This window comes from Mastigoproctus giganteus, chromosome 3 (assembly GCF_048544385.1).
Source record: "Mastigoproctus giganteus isolate SK-2022 chromosome 3, ASM4854438v1, whole genome shotgun sequence".
Taxonomy (NCBI): domain Eukaryota; kingdom Metazoa; phylum Arthropoda; class Arachnida; order Uropygi; family Thelyphonidae; genus Mastigoproctus; species Mastigoproctus giganteus.
In genome coordinates this window covers 141,500,130-141,519,009 of record NC_143577.1, presented here as the reverse complement: position 1 = coordinate 141,519,009, position 18,880 = coordinate 141,500,130, and the positions used below count along the sequence as shown (strand labels likewise).

The window sequence follows — 18,880 nt, the reverse complement described above, 5'->3', positions numbered from 1 at the left end:
TGCTGTTACTGAACTATATAGTCAGAATTAAGTGCTTACAACCTTATTCTATTCACCCATATTTCCATGATTCACAGTGGACAATGCACTACACAAATAAACCCAAGGATAATAAAACTGCTAGTATTAACCTGCATTTATTTAACTCAGTGCTGGAAGGTACACCTTCTTTCCTTTACATGTTTCTTGAAGAATGAAATTTATTCAAGAAACAGGTAAAGCTGATGAGTTTATTACAAGAGGCCTACCATGGCCAAGGCCTCTTGTAATAAACAATTTTAGTCAGCCTGCAAAGTATAATGTTTGACAACTTCAGAAAGCATATGTACAGACTACTTGCATTCTTTGAAAATATGTACAAATGGTCCGTAGTCTGAAATGGACATTGGTGTTCGTCAGCAGTTTTCCAAATAACATCATCTCTATACAGCTTCCAACTGAATTCAACAACCATACTGCTGAATCTATGCTGTAAAATTAGCAGTAGTAGACAGAACTGTTTGAACTCATCTCATCATGGTGGAAAAAAAATTATAATTATGCTAAGTCAACTCAAAGAAATGAAAGTGAATGGTTACTTTTTGTCCAGCTTCTTCAGAGATCCCAGGAAATGACAAAGTACAAGCTGCAAAACAATCAGCTGAAACCAATCAGTGGATGCAAATATGGATTCAAATTCCACAGATTTGGTTTCTTTTACATGTATCAATTTACTATTGGTTTGAGCCTTGGCAGATTCAAAAAAATAATAAGCTGATACAAGTTAAGCATAAACCACATTTGTAGAACTTGAGTCAAGCTGGAATTTTATTTGCTTGGACATATATTGGTTATACCTACTTAACTGATGTTTTTCTTACTGGAGAAGACCAGCTCCACTCTTCACACTTTTGCTTTCTGCTTGCAGTAAAGCATATTCTCAAAGAATATGTGTATATCATTAAAATATTAGACATTTAGCTTTTTGATCCCTGCCATAATAATGGAAGGATGTTAACCTGCCATTATTATGGCAGGGATCCTTCCATATTAAAGTTAAATCAGTCTCTATTCCCATTTCTAACCCTACATTTTAATTTTATATGACCTTCAAATTCAGACAACTGCCCAAGAAAGTTTGAAAGGCAAGATGTGGCTTGGCTGTGTTGGTAGACCTTATACAACTAAACATTCAACTAATAACAACTTAATTAGTTTATGATCAAAAAATTATTCACTAAGAAATTGAAGTGTTAATCATGTCATAGAATTTATTTTCATTTTAAAAAAAATTTAATTTTGTAAATTATATATTTATTTAACATTATTAATTTTTTGGCATTTATTTTTCACCAGGATGCAGTATGAAAGGACATGAATAATAAGCAACATGTACAGATTTTCTAAAGTTACCATTAAAATATTATTTGCACTAAACTAAATTATTCTGTGAACTACCGTCATTTGACAGTAACAGAAGCACATACCAATAATGGGGAGAATCTGAAAAAAAAAAAAAAAAGTAAAGTCGGTGTTAAACAGATAAATTATATTTGAAGCTGCCTACTTAATTGAATTTATATGATAAAAAAGGATCCTTATTGTGAGCTGAGCAAAATCACTGCTTACTATTTTGTTTTTGTGCGATGCAAAGAGTTGCTATTAAATGACAAGACTGTCACAATGAAATAAATATGAAGTATTTCATACCTTTAAAATAATTGCTTTGGTCTTGTGCACATTGTTCCATACATTTCTTCCAAGAACAGAAAATTTCTGTAAGTCATCATCTATAAGTCCTTTTAACACTTCGGTAATTTTTTTCTGAATGTCTTTTAAGTGTACTGAAAATGGATTCCCCTGAGTACACTTTTCAGTTTAGGGAAGAGAAAGAAGTTGCGAGGTGCTGGCAAGTTGGGTGAACAGGTTTGTTTTTTTGTCATTTATTTTTTGACCAGAAATTGGTAAACAGAGTGTGCATTGTGTGCTGGGGTGCTGTCTTGATGGAGCATCCAACCATCCTTCCAAATTCAGGTCTCTTCTTTTGAATTTTTTCATGCGGCCTTGTCAGAAATTCCGTGTAATATGTTTTAATTTGACAATCTGATTAGGTGGGATGTATTCAGCCATAATAATTCCTCTAATATCAATGAAAACAGGAAGCATAGTTTTCATTTTTGATTTTGATATTCTTGCTTTTTTGGGTCTGGGGAGTTTTGTCTTCCATTGTCTCTCTTTTAGTTTCAGGGTTATACTGGAACAAGCCAACGTTCATTGCAAGTAATTATAGTACTCAGAAAGTCTGGTTCTTAGCATTAGCAGTGGCAAATGATGCAAGAAAGCAAGCTCTTTTACAGCATCAGCCAATAAAACTCTCCAATTTCACCTATTTGTTCTCTGCAATAGTTTCTCTAGTTGTTCCTTGAATATATTCAAACTATCAACTTCCACAACAACAAATAGAAGTTTTTTCTAACAATCAACCACCCATTCGCTAAACACAAATATTCTGCAACTTTCCCTCCTCAATTTGAATTTGTGTGCCATTGTGTGTGTGGTCTTAGCAAGAGGAAGAATCCCATCAGCATTAAGCTTGCTCAATTCATTCAAAGCCTTAAACACCTCAATCAGATAACCCTGCAAGTGCCTAGTCTCCAGATGCTGCAATTTTCGGAACTGAAGCAGTTCTTAGTAAGCACATCCCTTTGTTACATTCACCAATCTCGTTTCCCTTTTCTGTACTTGTTCCAGAACTCCACATCCATCCTAAAAGGAGGCCTCCAGACCTGTATGCAGTATGTGGCCTGTCCATTGCATTATACAGTGGGATAAACATCTCCTGATCCCTGCTACCAAAATTCCTGTGTATCGTTGAGAAAATTCCATGAACTATCCTGGCCACCTGTCTGCATTGCTCAGAGAACTTCATATCTGACTGCACTCATAGGTCTTTTTCATTCTCCACTAACCCTAGCATAGTACCACACAGTCAGTACATTATTCTTGGGGTTGGTGTTGCCCATATGCAGTACTTTGCATTTATCAATATTTAACTTAAGTTGCCATTTCTCAGCCCATCTGCCCAACTTTTCTAGATCCTGTTTCAGTAGCATACTGTCATTAACCACCCTGCCAACCTTTATATCACATGCAAACTTGGACATTAAGCCTGATATGCTTCCATCAGTATTATTGATAAATATAGAAAATAATGCACCGGTAGTGAACCCTGAGAGACTCTACTATGATGATTACTCCACTTTTTATCACTCTCTGTCTTCTCCCACTCAACCATCTCTTTATCCATAGCAGCAATACCACACCCTTAATACCACACTACTCCAATTTGTAAAGCACTCTTCTATGTGCAACAGTATCAAAAGCTTTCCTGAAATCCAAGTATATGGTATAAAAATTATTTTTTCCTCCAGTTCCTCTGTGACCACATCGTAGTAACCAATAAAATTGGTCAAACTTGGTACCCCCTTAACAAACGTGTGCTGTGTTTGAAGTATAATTTCAGCCTTATCCAGATGATCATGCATTATTTGCGAAAATTGTGCACCCAGATGGTGCCAAAAATTTTGGCACCATCTGGGTGCACAATTTTCAGTTAAAATTTATCTGTTTCTTTGTCCTGATGCAACCATTTTAATGTTTAATCGACAATCACTTCTAATCAATGTAGTCAACCCAGTCCATATTTACATAAGTTTTCATGAATACTGGATGGCCTAGATGTTCATTGTTTTCCACATTCTCTCTCTCTCTCTCTTCCTTCTAAAAATCTTTTATGACATTCAAACATGAGAGCTCTTGACATTGACAGTATCTTCCCCATAAACTTGATGCAACAACTCGTAACTTTCAGTTGATGTTTATTTTATTTTTGTTAAAAATTTGAGGTTTATTCAACGTTTAACTGTTTTGTCTGTCATTTTTTGATACTTGATACTGTTTTTTTTATTATTCTTTTTTTTGATTCTTTTGCCTAACATAAAATCTAAGGAAGTGCAGCCAGTTGACATGGGTGGATGGTGCAGTGTTGGTTCAGTTTGATGTGACATAAGCACTGGGGAAGCAAAATTGAGAGTAGGAGTGTGTTATAGGCCTAATCATTGTGATGAGTATAATGAACAACTTTACAGAGAAATAGAGTGGGCCAGTAAATCAGATTGTCTTATAATGGGGGAATTTAATTTCCCAGATATTGACTGGAACTTGTGGGTTGGTCACTCACACACTAGCAAGACTTTTGTGGATTTATTAGATGATTGTTTTCTACAGCAGCATGTTTGGGAGGCAACGAGAGGGAGTAATACTCTTGATCTGGTTATTAGTAGTGATTCTTCATGCATTAAGAATCTGCAGATAAAGGAACCACTAAGTGGCAGTGATCACAGTGTGCTGATGTGGGATTTACTCAAAGAGGTAACCCATCAGGGGTTAAAGGGAAGGGTTTTTGCTTTCGTAAAGGTGACTACGGTGGACTGAGACAGTTTTTAAATTTTATATGGTGGGACCAACTGATGATGTTACTAACAGCAAATTTTAAATGGGAAGCATTCAAAGAATTAATCTTGGAAGCTACTAGGCTTTTCACACCAACTAAGAAATATTGTTCAAGGTTTAGTCCTAAATGGATGCCAAATGAACTAATTAGGCATGCGGCAGAGAAGAAAAATGCATGGGATACATATAAATTAACGGGTGACATTGAAGCCTATGGTAGATATAAGCTGGTTTGTAATCAAGTCACAAAAAAGGTTAGGCAGGCAAAGGCAGATTACGAGAAATCTTTGGTAAAGGATACAAAGAAAACAGCGAAGAGTTCTTTACTTATGTAAACTCTAGAAGGAAGGGGATGAATCAGATTGGTCCACTTGATATCGATGGTTCAATGTTGATGATCCTGTTCAGGTAGCTAACAAACTGAATGAGTATTTTGCATCTATATTTACACATGAGGAGTTATTCAGGAAGGGGAATGCCAGAGGGCATGTATTAAACCCCGCCAGTGAGCTAAATGATTTTGTAATAACTCAGGGCAAAATGGAGGAGATATTGTTGAAGATGAACATAAGGAAGGCACCTGGGGTGGATGGGATCTATCCAGTTATATTAAAGGAGGCAGCAAAGGAAGTAAGCAAACCCTTAGCCATAATTATGAGAGTTTCCTTGAACTCAGGGAAGGTACCCATGGACTGGATATGTGCAAATGTGACCCCAATTCACAATGGAGGATCAAAGGTTAGCACAAGTAATTACAGACCTGTTATTTTAACTTCTAATTTGTTAAGAGGAAGTCTTGTCTGGCCAATTTGACTGGATATTATGGTATGGTCACAAAGGAACTGGATGTGAAGAATAATTTTGATATCATATACTTGGATTTTATGAAGGCTTTTGATACTGCTGCACAAATTGGAGCAGTGTGCATTGGAGGCAAATTGCTGCTGTGGATAAAGGGATGGTTGAGTGGGAGAAGACAGAGTGATAATCAATAGACACTGCTCTTCATGGAGTAATCTTATTAGTGGAGTCCTCCAAGTTTCGGTGTTTGGCCCATTGTTGTTTTTTGTATTTATTGATTATATTGATGAAGTTATATCTGGCTTAATTTGCAAGTTTGCAAATGATACGAAGGTTGGTGAGGTTGTTAATGACACCAATGACAGTATGCTACTGCAACAGGATCTAGAAAAAATGAGCAGATGGGCTGATAGGTGGTAACTGAAGTTTAACATTGACAAATATACCCGTATTGCATATGGGTAGCAGTAACCCCAGAGTAACATACAACTGTGTGGTACTACACTCAGGGTAGTGGAGAATGAAAAAGACCTGGAGGTAATTGTGCCGTCAGATATGAAGTTTTCTGAGCAGTGCTCAATAATGATATATTGGAGTTTTTCTAGCAGGGATAAGGAGGGGATTATGCTCTTGTATAAGGCAATGGTCAGGCCACACCACTATACAGGTCTGGAGGCCTCATTTTAGGAAGGATGTAGAGCTGCTGGAATGAGTACAGTGAAGGGCAACAAGATTAGTGATTGAACAAAGGGTTGTTTTTATGAAAAAAGGCTTAAGTTTTGGAAATTACAGACTAGGCACCTGTGAGGTGATCTGATTGAAGGAGATAAGGCCTTGAATGGGTTGAGCATGCTCAATGCTGATGAGACTCTTCCTCTTGCCTAGATTAATTTCCTGCTGGAAGATAATTTCAAATTGAGGAAAGACAGTTGTAAAATAGATGAGCGGAAGTTTGCCTTTAGCCAGCAGGTGGTTGATTGCTGGAACTAACTTCCATCTGTTGTTGTAGAAGTTGACAACTTAAATAAATTCAAGGCAGAACTAGATGAACATTTGGAGCCAATGGATGGGGGAAATGGGAAGGGTGGTTTTTTTTTTTTTAACTGAAGCTGTATAAGCTTGCTTTCTTGCATCATATTCCTCTGCTAATGCTAATTTTACCAGCAAACTGCAAAAAAAAACACAAGGTAATGAAAACCTGTCTCACTGCACAGCAGTTAGCATGTTGGAATGTGACTTGGCCGACAAGTAGGGAATGGTTTAAGATTAACTACTCTGCCTTTGTTTCACAGGTGGCTCTTGGTGTGTAGTGGCTGCACATGCAGTCATTATTTCATAGCCACTGTATGTGTAAAAAAAATTTAATGTATATTATTTTTGGGTGCACTTTTAAACTTCAATCTGATTAGTTTTCTTTCTTTAAACTTATTCTTAATTTTAGAGCATGCATCCACTTTATGCAAGGTCTTTGCTGAAAAATATTTTGATATTCAGCAACAGCTGCGGAAAGACAGTTTAAAGTGTAAGTACTTTCCCAAATGTTTTTTGTAATTAATGGGTAAAATGTTTTTCATGTAGATATTTAATAATATTTATTTATTATGTTTATTTAGATCTATTTGAGATAAACTCTCACTTCTAAACTAACATGTGTAAAACTGAAATAATTTACAAATGTTATTAGCAAGGATAGAAAGTTGCTTAAGCAAAGTTTACAACTATAAAGGAGTATGAAAAAATTTAAATAGTATGCAATTATCTGAACTTTCTCTGTGGTAAATATGGGACATTTGAGAAAAACATTTCCCCTTTAAAGTACTCAGAAGTTCTGCAGACAGACTGTCTATAACAATATTGCATCATGTCTCTAACCTTAAGTAATGCCATACTCAGAAATCAGCTATATAGTGTTGTTTATATGATTCATCAAAACTATATACTATGCACCTTAAAATGAACGACTTGAACATTGTAGCTTGTTACATATAATTTGAGAAGCATTCTATGCTTTGCCAATACAATGCCCTTTTTTTTTTTTTTTTCAGTAAAAGTGTATGAACTAAAAGTAAAGGTCATATGGCAATCTATAATGCTGCATTATTACCAGGCCATCTGGTATGGGCAAATTTTCTCATATTGGGATATGTATACTGAATATGTACAAAGATGCTAGGAGTATAGTAAATAAATATGATGAAATTCAGTTGCTAATCAAGATATCAAAGGCAGATATTGTTGGGATATCGGAGATATGGTGTCACATATATACGAAATGCAGAATTGGAATTTAGGGAGTACAATGTGTAGAGAAAGGCTAGAAAGGGAGGAGGGTTATGCCATTAGGTAAGAAACAAAATCTAAGACAGTGCATCCAGTTGACATGTCTGGGCTGTGCAATCCTAAATTGGTTTGGTGTTCCATAAGCACTGGGAAAGCAAAAATGAGGAAACGTGTTATAGGCCTAATGACTGATGAGTACAACGAACAACTGTACAGAGAAATAGAGTGGGCCAGTAAATCAGAGTGTCTTATAATGGGGGATTTTAACTTCCCAGATATTGACTGGAACTTGTAGATTGGTCACTTGCACACTAGAAAGAATTTTGTGAATTTATTGGATGATTATTTTCTACAGCACATTTTCAAAAGTCAACCAGAGGGAATAATACTCTTGATCTTATTATCAGCAGTGATTATTCATGCGTTAAGAATCTGCAGATAAAGGAACCAATAGGTGGTAGTGATCATAGTAAACTGATGTGGGATTTACTTAAAGATGTAACTACCATCAAGGTTAAAGGGAAGGGTTTTTTCTTTCATAAAGGTGGCTACAGTGGTCTCAGACAGTTTTTCAATTCTATACAGTGGGATCTACTGATGATGTTACTAAAAGGAAATTCTAAATGGGAAGAATTCAAGGAATTAATATTGGGAGCTACTAGGTTTTTCATTCCACTAAGAAGTAATGTTCAAGGTTTAGGCCTAAATGGATGTCAGACGAACAAATCAGAGTCAAGGCAGAGAAGAAAAATGCATAGGATGCTTATAAATTATCAGGCCTATGGTAGATATAAGCTAGTCTGTAATCAAGTCACAAAGGAGGTTAGCCAAGCAAAGACAGATTACAAGAAATCTTTGGCAAAGAATGCAGAGAGAAATACAAAAGATTTATTTACCCACATGAACTCTAGAAGGAAGGGGATGAATCAGATTGGTCCAACTGATATCGATGGTTTGACTGTTGATGATCCTGCTCAGGTAGCTGAAAAACTGACTGAGTATTTTGCATCTACATTCACACATGAGGAATTCTGTGGGCAAGTGGAGGCCAAAAGTTTATTAAACTCTAACAGGGAGCTAAATGATTTTGTAATAACTGAGAGCAAAGTGGAGGATAAATTGTTGAAGTTAAACATAAGAATGGCACCTGGGGTTGATGGGATCTATCCAGTTATATTAAAGGAGGTAGCAAAGGAAATAAGGAAACCCTTAACCATAATTATGAGAGCATCCTTGGACTCGGGGGAGGTCCCTATGGACTTGAAATGTGGAAATGTATCTCCAGTTCACAAAGCAGGATCAAAGGGTGACACAAGTAATTACAGACTTGTTAGTTTAACTTCTGTTCCAGGGAAAATAATTGTCCCTAGGTCCCTATAGACTTGAGATGTGGAAATGTATCTCCAATTCACAAAGCAGGATCAAAGGGTGACACGAGTAATTACAGACCTGTTAGTTTAACTTCTGTTCCAGGGAAAATAATAGAGTCGCTAGTTAAAGAAGCATTGCTTCTGGTTCATCTAGACACGGCCGCAGTAATAATTCAGACACAGCATGGGTTTGTTAGGGGAAGTCTTGTCTGACTAATTTTATTGGATACTATGATGTGGTCACAAAGGAAACCAATGCAAAAAATAATTTTGATAAATAGTTTTTCATGTACTTGGATTTCAGGAAAGCTCTTGATACTGTTACACGTGGAAGACTGCTGTACAAATTGGAGGAGAGTGACTTCAAAGCAAGTTGCTATGGATAAAGGGATGGTTGAGTGGGAGAAGACTGAGAGTGGTAATCAATGGACACTGCTCTTCGTGGACTAATGTTATTAGTTTAGCCTGCCGGGGTTGTGTTGGGCCCATTGTTGTCTGTTTATCAATAAAATTGATAAAGGAAGATCAGGCAATGTCCAAGTTGGCAAGGTTGTTAATGACAGTATGCTACTGCAACAGGATCTAGAAAAGTTGAGCAGGTGAGCTGAGAAGTGGCAACTGAAGTTTAACATTGATAAATGCATAGTACTGCATGTGGTAGCAGTAACCCCAGCTTAATGTACCAACTGTGCGGTACCTCATTAAATCTTGTTTCCCTAGAATTCTGTTTTGTTGTGACATTATTTTAACTCCAATAAATTCCATTACACTGAGGCAGTTATGTCCCCAGATCCTGTATTGAAGAAAAGTCTTGTTCGTTGGGCACCATCTGTTTATGTCTGTTATTTCTGTTGTACTTTGGTCTGTTAAAGTGAGAATTGTACACTCAGATATTTAAATACAAAGATGGCTCAAAAGCAGAAACTAACGTAAGAGCAGCTGCTGAACTGAAAGTATTATTAGCTCTTTATCAGGCATTAGCTCTTCAAGTTGCATTTGACACTAGAGTATCCGGAACTCTAATTTTAAAAGTGTTAATAGTGCAGTCACATATATTTTTCATTCTTTTTTTGAAGTCTGGTTAATAATACCATATGCAATGTAGTTCTGAAATATATTTTTTATTAACACAGTATGTTTTTTTTTTTTAATTATTTTGTAACAGTTTTTCACATCACTATTTTTGTTTTGTTTTTTTACCTAAACTTTTAAAATTTATAAAGCAGCTACTTGTAATTGTGGCTGCTTTATAAATTTTAAAAGTAATTATCAATGAATTTCATTTTTTCATTCTACATTGTATATATTATATAGTCTATACATTATAAATACATATTAAAATAATTAGAAATATTGGGTTGTTGATTTAGTATGCATAATTATACCCATCAGCAAAATATCACATTATTTTTCACATTTATATTTACAGTAAACTTGGGTAAGGAAATAAAGCCTATGCAAACAAAGTCAAAAGATACATCCTCTTAAAAGTAAATGACAATCAGTCATTAATAATAAATTAAAAATTACTAAGAGAAACTAATAGAATTGAAATTAACTTAAGAAATTATAAAATGTTATTCATGTAGGAATAGTATATAGCATTAATAGTCTAAGATGTTTGGAATAATAATCTGTATGTGGATCACGGATAATGTCTTGGGAATATCCTATAGGTGCTTTTGAGGTTTGGGAGGGTGTTTTTATGTCTCAATAATGAGACATCAGTGCAGTGTGTCATTGTAAAGAAACAGAGATTATAGTGGCAAAACGAGGTGGTTTTGGCAAATTAAAGACTTATTTTTATTGCCTTCATATTTGGTACAATTTAGATACATACAGTAGACTCTCAATTTTCCAGGATATGTATGGTAAAAAAAAAAAAAAATTCCTGGATAATCAGTTTCCCGGTTAATCCAAAAATACAGAGGTCCCTGACATACGTAAGGGATACGTTCCAGGACTTCTTACGTAACTCGGGAATAACTAATAACATATTGCTACTATATTATTATTCACAAATCTCAATTCAGCGTGATACTTGTTTAATGTTTGACCATTTTCTGATCCAAATCGCTCGTTTTTCTTTTGTTGGTAGATTTACTAGTACCGCTGTCACTTATTCTCTTAGTTGTCACCATGATAACGGTCAAATGAAGTTTTCTATAAAGAACTTCACAGATTTAAGGCAAAAACTCACTATCACCCCACACGAGATCACATTTTACTAAAGCACATTTCTGGAGGTCACTACCATAGAACAATAAAAACAATTTGCACTTTCCAGTTTATTAGGCTTTTCTGTTAGTGCATCTAATTATAAGCGGGTGGTAAACTCAATCTTATTGCATTTGCGATAATACCAATAGCTGGAATTCTGTAGGTTTTTATATTATGGTGTCCCCTTCACTGAAATCCTACAGTCATATAAAAAAAAAAAATTTTTTTAAGAATCTTCTCTTCTTTCCTATTTTTTGCTTGTTACTCCATATCTCACTTGTGCAATTTGTGCGTGCCATGATTGTTGCTATTGATTATTTATTACTTTTTTGTTTGCCTTAAAAAAAAAAAATTGGGTGAAAAAAATTTACATAAGTCGAAAGTTGCATAAGTCGGGGACTTACTGTATCGAAAAATGTTCAGCAACCTGTGTATAAAGTATGGCGATAGATAAAAAATGAAAAAACTTACCACACACTACTTGCATGTCCAATACGATACTTCCCTTTATTTTTTACAATGTCGCATATGGTTTAGTCACCAACATTATAGTGATTCATTAAAGATTTAATGGATGCACAGTTTTCAAACTTTTGAATAATTTTAAGTTTTTGTTTAACTGAAAGCGCAGTCTTTTGCGTGGTGCCTCCGTAGCCAGGTGGGAAGGAGCAGCAGCAGTGCGTATCACACGCTTCTTGATTAGACCGGGGTTCGAGCCCGTCACCACCAAATATGAAGGATGCGGAAAAGTCAGGGAATGACCACCGCATATCCTGGAGCAATATGGCCTTAGTTGCTAATGCTCCTAAAAACCAAACAACAACAACAGTCTTTTTCGTTTACCCATCATTTTCACAATTTTTATACGAAAAAAATATTTACTATAAAAAAAATTTCAACATCCCTGACGTAAATAACAAAACAAAATTTGCCTTTTTGTGGTACAACGGAACACAAGAATCGCCGTGACACACCAAAAACGAACTAAACATTTCTTCCCCTTTTTTTTTTTTTTTTTTTTGAGTGGTGGGTGCAAAGACAGTGGGGGTTGCAAAATAATAGGTACATCATCTCCCAATGACAACTTATAACGCCACTTATTTACGACTTGAAAAACATCTGTTTATATCTATTCTAGTTATTACTTGAATCTTATGATTTTCTGGTTGATTTTTTTTTTTTTTTTTAATTTGGAGTCTTGAACTGTCCCAGTTAATCCAATCCGGTAAATTGAGAGTCTGCTGTACTTTTAATATGTACATGTTAAAAATATATTTAATATGTATTTTGAAAAATTTTGAAGCATTTCTGTTATCAGTGCAGTCATACATTGAATTCTATCTGAAAGCAAACTAATTCAACACTTGTATTCACATTATTCCATAATTGGTTTATAATGTATTGTGGATTGAAATTACTGCATAAGGTACAGGCAGCAGTCTTAATGGCTATTTTCATATGGTATTTTATAAAACCTATGCATATGCCTTGGCCAGCCAAGACATTCATTAGGTGTTGGAGTGCTGCTAATGCATTGTTACCAATAAGTTTATGTTCTTTGTTTATGTTCCAATAAGTTTGTTCTTATAACATAAGGTAACATGTACCTTATTTGTTATATTGAGCTTCCAGTTTTTGTGGAGGATAACACTAAAATTAAATTTTCTTTTATCATTTTCTGTATGATTTATCATGATTCTGTTTCTATTCCCAGGTTAAGATATATGGCTTGGAGATGGCTGTTAAGATATTATTACACATCTATTACATGTTATAGATGTCATTGCCAAAATTTATATAGTTGTCATATCAGCATAGTGAAATTGGATAACATATTTGCTCCTAGTCAAGTGGAATTAGATTTTGAACAATCATTGCATATCCCAGGGATGGGGAAACCTAGCCCATCCCAATGGACTAGGCTTCCATCCCTGCCACTGTGAGGGAGGTGGGCTCTACTATATAACTTCAACTGCGCTCTCCTTTTAAATATAGAAACGACAAAAATTATTAAAGTAAGTAAATTTACACCTTTCTACAAACATACTCCATAGGAACTGTTGTTCCAATCCTCCTAAAGACAATTCTAGTTGACTCCTAATGTCAACATAGTCATTACACTGAAACATGTGAGCCGACATCTCTTCTCCATAAGTACAATTTTCGCTATCTACTACAGAGTGAGTAGCTGTTTGGAAAAAAAAGTAATGCTGAGGTCGTAAAAGGAAATCCAATTTTTTAGATGCAGAGGAACCAACATTTATGTGCATATGCCAAGAGAGATTGGTAGTAGATACTTGAGAAATAAGAGCTGTTTGTGCATGGCAAGGTTTCTCAAACTTAAAAGTGGAATGCAATGTGCTATCATCAGAAAAATTATGGATAGGATTTCTGGCCAATGGAAGAAGGTCATTAATATACAAGAGTAAAAGAATAGGAGACAGAACTAAACCTTGGGGAACACCAGCATTAGTGAAGAAATTAGAAGACAGTAAGCCATCTACCATTGCCCGCAGTGAGCGATCAGAGAAAAAAACTGGATACCCAATTACAAAAATACCAAATGATGGAAGCTTATTTAGGAGACCTTTATGCCAAACACGATCAAAAGCAACTGGAAAACAACCTGTCAAAAGCAATCTAGAATCCTGGAACCTGGAGATCTTTACCTTATTCTTAATTCCATCTAATCAGTACTTAATAGATAATCCTAATTAATTTAACCATTTAAATAATACATAACTGTAACCGTGTTATAAGAATTAGTTTCTGTTCGGTCCTTTGGTGTTTTTGTGATGATGCAACTGTGGATTACAAGTAAATAGTTACCTTATTATTTAATTATTAATTTTATTAATAATTTAATAATAATTTTATTTATTAAGTAACACTAGATACCATCTGCACTTTGCTGCTATAGCAGCCACCAGGATGAATGGAAAAGAAACCAGAGACGAACAGAAAAAAACAAAGCTCAAGGACAGTTAGAACACAAGGAGATCAAGGCCTGCCTGACTGAGAAATACCATCAGAAACTGAGAAGCCTGTTAAAATCAAATCTGAATGGCAAGAACATGTCACAGCCATAAACACCTATGGTGTCCCAGTACTCACATACTCCTTCAGGATCATAGAGTGGAACAACACCAAGCTGGAGGAGATTATGCAATTATCCAAGATAATAATAATAATAATTATTATTATTAGCTATGCTGGTGCAGCATAAGCACCAGCCAAAAAAAAATTTTTAAAAAAATTTTGAATTATCCTGAGAGAGAGAGAGAAAATAAACAAGAGTCAGAAGTAGAAAGTAATTACCAAGAGAGAAAGAGAGAAGAATGATGATATCCAGCTCAGGACCCTGGGTGTGCCAAGCCCATACTCACCAGATGTGAGCCCCTGAGGTTAATAATACCAACAGCCAACACTACCTGCAGTCGGCCATTGAGAAATTGACCATAGCTCAGAAAGAAGGAGGGAGGGGATTGACTGATTTCATTGAACAAGAGAGGCAGCTAAGAACCCATGGGATTACTTCCAGGAAAACACATCACTATTCTATCAAGCCATCAGAAGGATATACAAACAGCACACAACACTCAACCTTAACAAGGAGACTGCACTCAAAGAGACAAAAAAAAAAAAAAAAAAACCAAAGACAAAAAGATGGGCAAAGAAGACATTTCCATGGCAGACACTACAATGATCTCTGTCAAGTTCACATAGATAAAATGGCTTCCAGTGCATGGCCAATGAATGGGAAGCTCTTCCCCAAGACTGAAGGATTCATGCTTGAATCCTTGGTAATCAATATCAGGAACTACAAGAAATGCATTGCCAAGGACCCTGTAGTGAGAGATGGAAAATGTTAATGATGACGCCTGGCCCAAAAAAAAATCCAGTGGATCACCGTGCAATGCAGGGTGATCACCCACATGGAGTACACTCAGAGGCATGACCAGGTTACCAGGATAATACAATCCGAAGCTAGCGCAAAAATAAGTTGATCAAAGAAAGTGTACCATATTACAAGTACAAACCTCATGCCATACTAGAGACCTCTACTCACAAACTGTACTGGGACTGTGCCATAATAACATTATAATAACCCTCATTGACAAGAAGGAAAGTACTACCTGCCTGATTGTCATACTGGTGCCCAACACCAGCAACCTCCAAAAACCTATGTGGATCAGGGAAGTACCATGGAACTTCAGAAAGCTGTGATCCTGAACACCTGTAGGATAATAAGAGAGTTCATCAACCAACAGTAATATAATGGTTGCTAGACATAGCAAACCACCCCATGTACTTGGTACCAGTACCCATGACGGTGAAAAAACCCATAAAAGAGAAAAAGTTTAAAATATTTGCCCCAACTGGTTGGGTGCAAGAACCTCCCTAGCCAGTCCACCATTTCTTGAACTTAAAATTCTTGCCTTGACTAGAAACTTTGTCATTGTCCACTTGAGAACAATATGGTCACCCTTAATATAGTTTCTGTCATACATACAACTTATGATATTAAATTTCATCTCTTTCTGCACTTTATCTTCATGAAGTGCACGAAGACTTTATGAAGACCTTGTATTTCTAAATGTCCCCCATCATATACATGAAAATTAAAACAGAGATGAGTCAATTCATTTGATTCAGTTCAGAAATTTGATATCACCACTGATTGATTTTTTTTTTTAATCTGAATGCGTGTGTAATAAATCTGTGTGGATTTGTACAGGAAGTATATTTTGTCATTTGTAACAAAATATCCATAAAAATAATAAATTAAAAATAATTTAAAATCTCATAATTGATCCCTGGATCACTTAATGATCCACAGCATAATTAACCTAGTAATACACCCAGGGACTGGAATAATGGCAAGTTGATGTTATTAAAGCATTTAGTAATATGAAAACCAATCTTGAAATGCAATGTTTGGATGTCTCCAAATCGAAAAATGGAATTAACCCATTAGCAACTGTGGTCCTTTTTTAAGGACTACCCAATCTAGGTTTCTATAAATTATTTTATTAAAGGAAAGTGTAATGAAAATTTTTAGCCTCAATTTCTGGAAAAATTGCCAATTCTGAACCCTGAGTTTAGTAAACAGAGGAAAATCACAGACTTTACGTCTTTTTTTTTTTTTTTTTTTTTTGAGTTATATTGACAATTATTTATAGATGTTTTCAATTAAATAGTCATATTTACAAAAATTATTATTTATTCATTATATTTTGGTATGTTACCCTTCATAATATTAAATATTCTCTGTTTAGTAGCTACTATAACCTTGGTCCATGATTTTAGGACCATGGTCACGTATATGACAAAATCTTTGTTTTCTTTGATTATAAAAATTATAAAAAATTATAAAAAAATTGTAGTTTATGGGCAGCTTTTCAACATTGCAACTAATTATTTCCAGTAGTTGATATTATATATATATATATATATATATATATATATATTTTTTTTTTTTTTTTTTTTTTTTTTCTGAAAGCTATGAATTTTCATCACTGAGTAGTAAACAAAACCTTGATTCAAAGGTGGTTTTGTTTATGACATTTAAAAACTCCAGGAGATTATGAATTATATATTGACACCTTTTTCACAAGTTACAGTTTGTTAGTGCACATGAAATCCTTAGGAATCAGGATCATGATGGCTACTGACAAGCAACTACAAGATGCCTACTGAAAGATGAAAAATGCATGGAAAAAGAAGAACATGGAGCCTCTGACTACAAGTTTGATGAGAAAGAATTATTATTTTTAAAATGGAATGAAAACAGCATAGTTGCAGTAGGCATAAACCACTAATCACTCAACCTTCTTAGAAGTGCTAAGAGATGGTCTAATTCCCATCAAAAAGAAATAAGCATACCACAGATTTATGGGTGGGGTTGATTCATCTTGATTGGCTCATTCAGAAATATCAAATTGGAATCAGATCCAAGAAATGGTACTTTAGCTTGTTTACTAACTGTCTTGATGTTGCAATAGTAAATGCATAGATTTTGCATTCCATGATTGCAGAAGATTCTCTGTCTTTGCTATATTTAAAATGCTCTATTACTCAAGCTTATTTAATGCTTGAGTCCCAGTCTGATTCCAAAAATGTTGGTTGTCCTAAAAAATATTCCTTGAAGTAGTCCCTGAAGTTAGATTTTCACCAATTGGTCACATTCTTGAATGAACTGAAGCTGGAAGACAGCAGAAATGTGTATTTTGCATGAAGAAAGTAAGCAAGCAAACAAGCAAACAGCTCATAGTAGGTAAAAAATGCCACATTTGGACTATGTATTGGCCTATGTAAACACCATAGGTGTTTATGGCTGTGACCATGTTTTTGCCATTCAGCTTTGATTTTAACAGGCTTCTCAGTCTCTGGTGGTATTTCTCAGTCAGGCATGCCTTCATCTCCTTGTGTTCTGTCTTTGAGCTTAATATGCCTGTTGTTTCTGTTGGTCTCTGGTTTCTTTTCCATTCATCCTGGTAGCTGCTATAGCAGCAAAGTGCAGATGGTATCTAGTGTTACTTAATAAATAAAATTATTATTAAATTAATATGCTAGGTGGCACTCAAAATAAGGATTTAACAGTCAAAATAAATGGGTTTTTCTGAAAAAAAAAAACATTTTATTGACTTTCCAATATATTTAGAGTTATGGCAAAGATTGACAAATTACTAGTAAAAATTTGGAAAGTTCTTGATTTTGTATTGATTATTGATGGTTTTGTATTTGTCATACAAAAGACTATTAACAAAAGTTAATTTCTGTAAAAAGGTCTTCCATAGTTTGGAGTCATGATGAAATAGTGCAGATGTCCACTGAGAAAATCAACGAAGGTAAGCAGGCTTGCCTTCAAAAGCCTACTACTTTCAAGGAATATTTTTTAGGACAACCAGCATTTTTGGGATCAGACTGGGGCTCAAGCATAAGCTCAAGTGACAGAGCATTTTAAATCTATCTGAGATGTATGACCATGGTCCAAAAAAAAAGGACCAGGCTTTAATGCTAAATTGTGGATAGAAAAATTTTAAAAACACACTGAATGTCAACATTCATAAACAATGGAAATTAGATATTTTTTGAAAAATTTTTGAATAAAAAATTTGGTCATTAATGGGTTAAATATGACTTCTGGAGAACCAGGATTTTCATTCTTCAGACAGATGCTTGAAGGTAAGCCTGCTTACCAAGAAAGCTTCTTAGTTAATTTTCTCATCGGAAACCTGCACTATTTCATCATGAATGCCAACCACAGACCTTTTTATAGAATTTAACATTTGTTAATCTGGAAAGTTCATTTTTGATAACAATACACCATTACTATCATCTGTTAATTATTTATATATTGAGAAAAGTTAATTTCATTTCAGTAACTCAGCTGGAGAAGGTTAACTGGCGAGTAGACTTTATCTTGTGGTCAAGTTTTCTAAATGAAGTTAATGATCCAGAAATTCATTTAAACCTTAGTGTGAAAGATCATATCTCATCACACTTAAATGTCTGCTTTAATATATCTCCACAAAAGTTTGGGGTCTTTTTGCATGGTATGTAACATTTTCATTCTTAATGAAGTGGCTACTTTAAAATTTTAATTACAGAATTAAAATGAAGTGGCTACTTTATAAAATTACAGAATTTCATAAATCCAGTAATACTGGATTTATGAAATTCTGTTGATTTAAATCTTAGCTGGATTTCTGAAA

General features: G+C 34.9%; 1 protein-coding gene across 3 annotated transcripts in view; it reads left to right on the top strand.

The window, feature by feature from the left end:
- The window catches only part of LOC150088293 (COMM domain-containing protein 4), a 104,837-nt gene that overhangs the window by 68,056 nt on the left and 17,901 nt on the right, over positions 1–18,880 (top strand). For 2 of the 3 annotated variants that reach the window (XM_090370680.1, XM_090370683.1), the window contains exons 6-7: positions 6,734–6,814; positions 18,548–18,721. In XM_090370680.1, coding sequence (XP_090226806.1) covers positions 6,734–6,814; positions 18,548–18,721 — 255 coding nt within the window. The remainder of the gene's footprint in view (positions 1–6,733; positions 6,815–18,547; positions 18,722–18,880) is intronic. The other variant, XM_090370682.1, reaches the window with a different exon arrangement.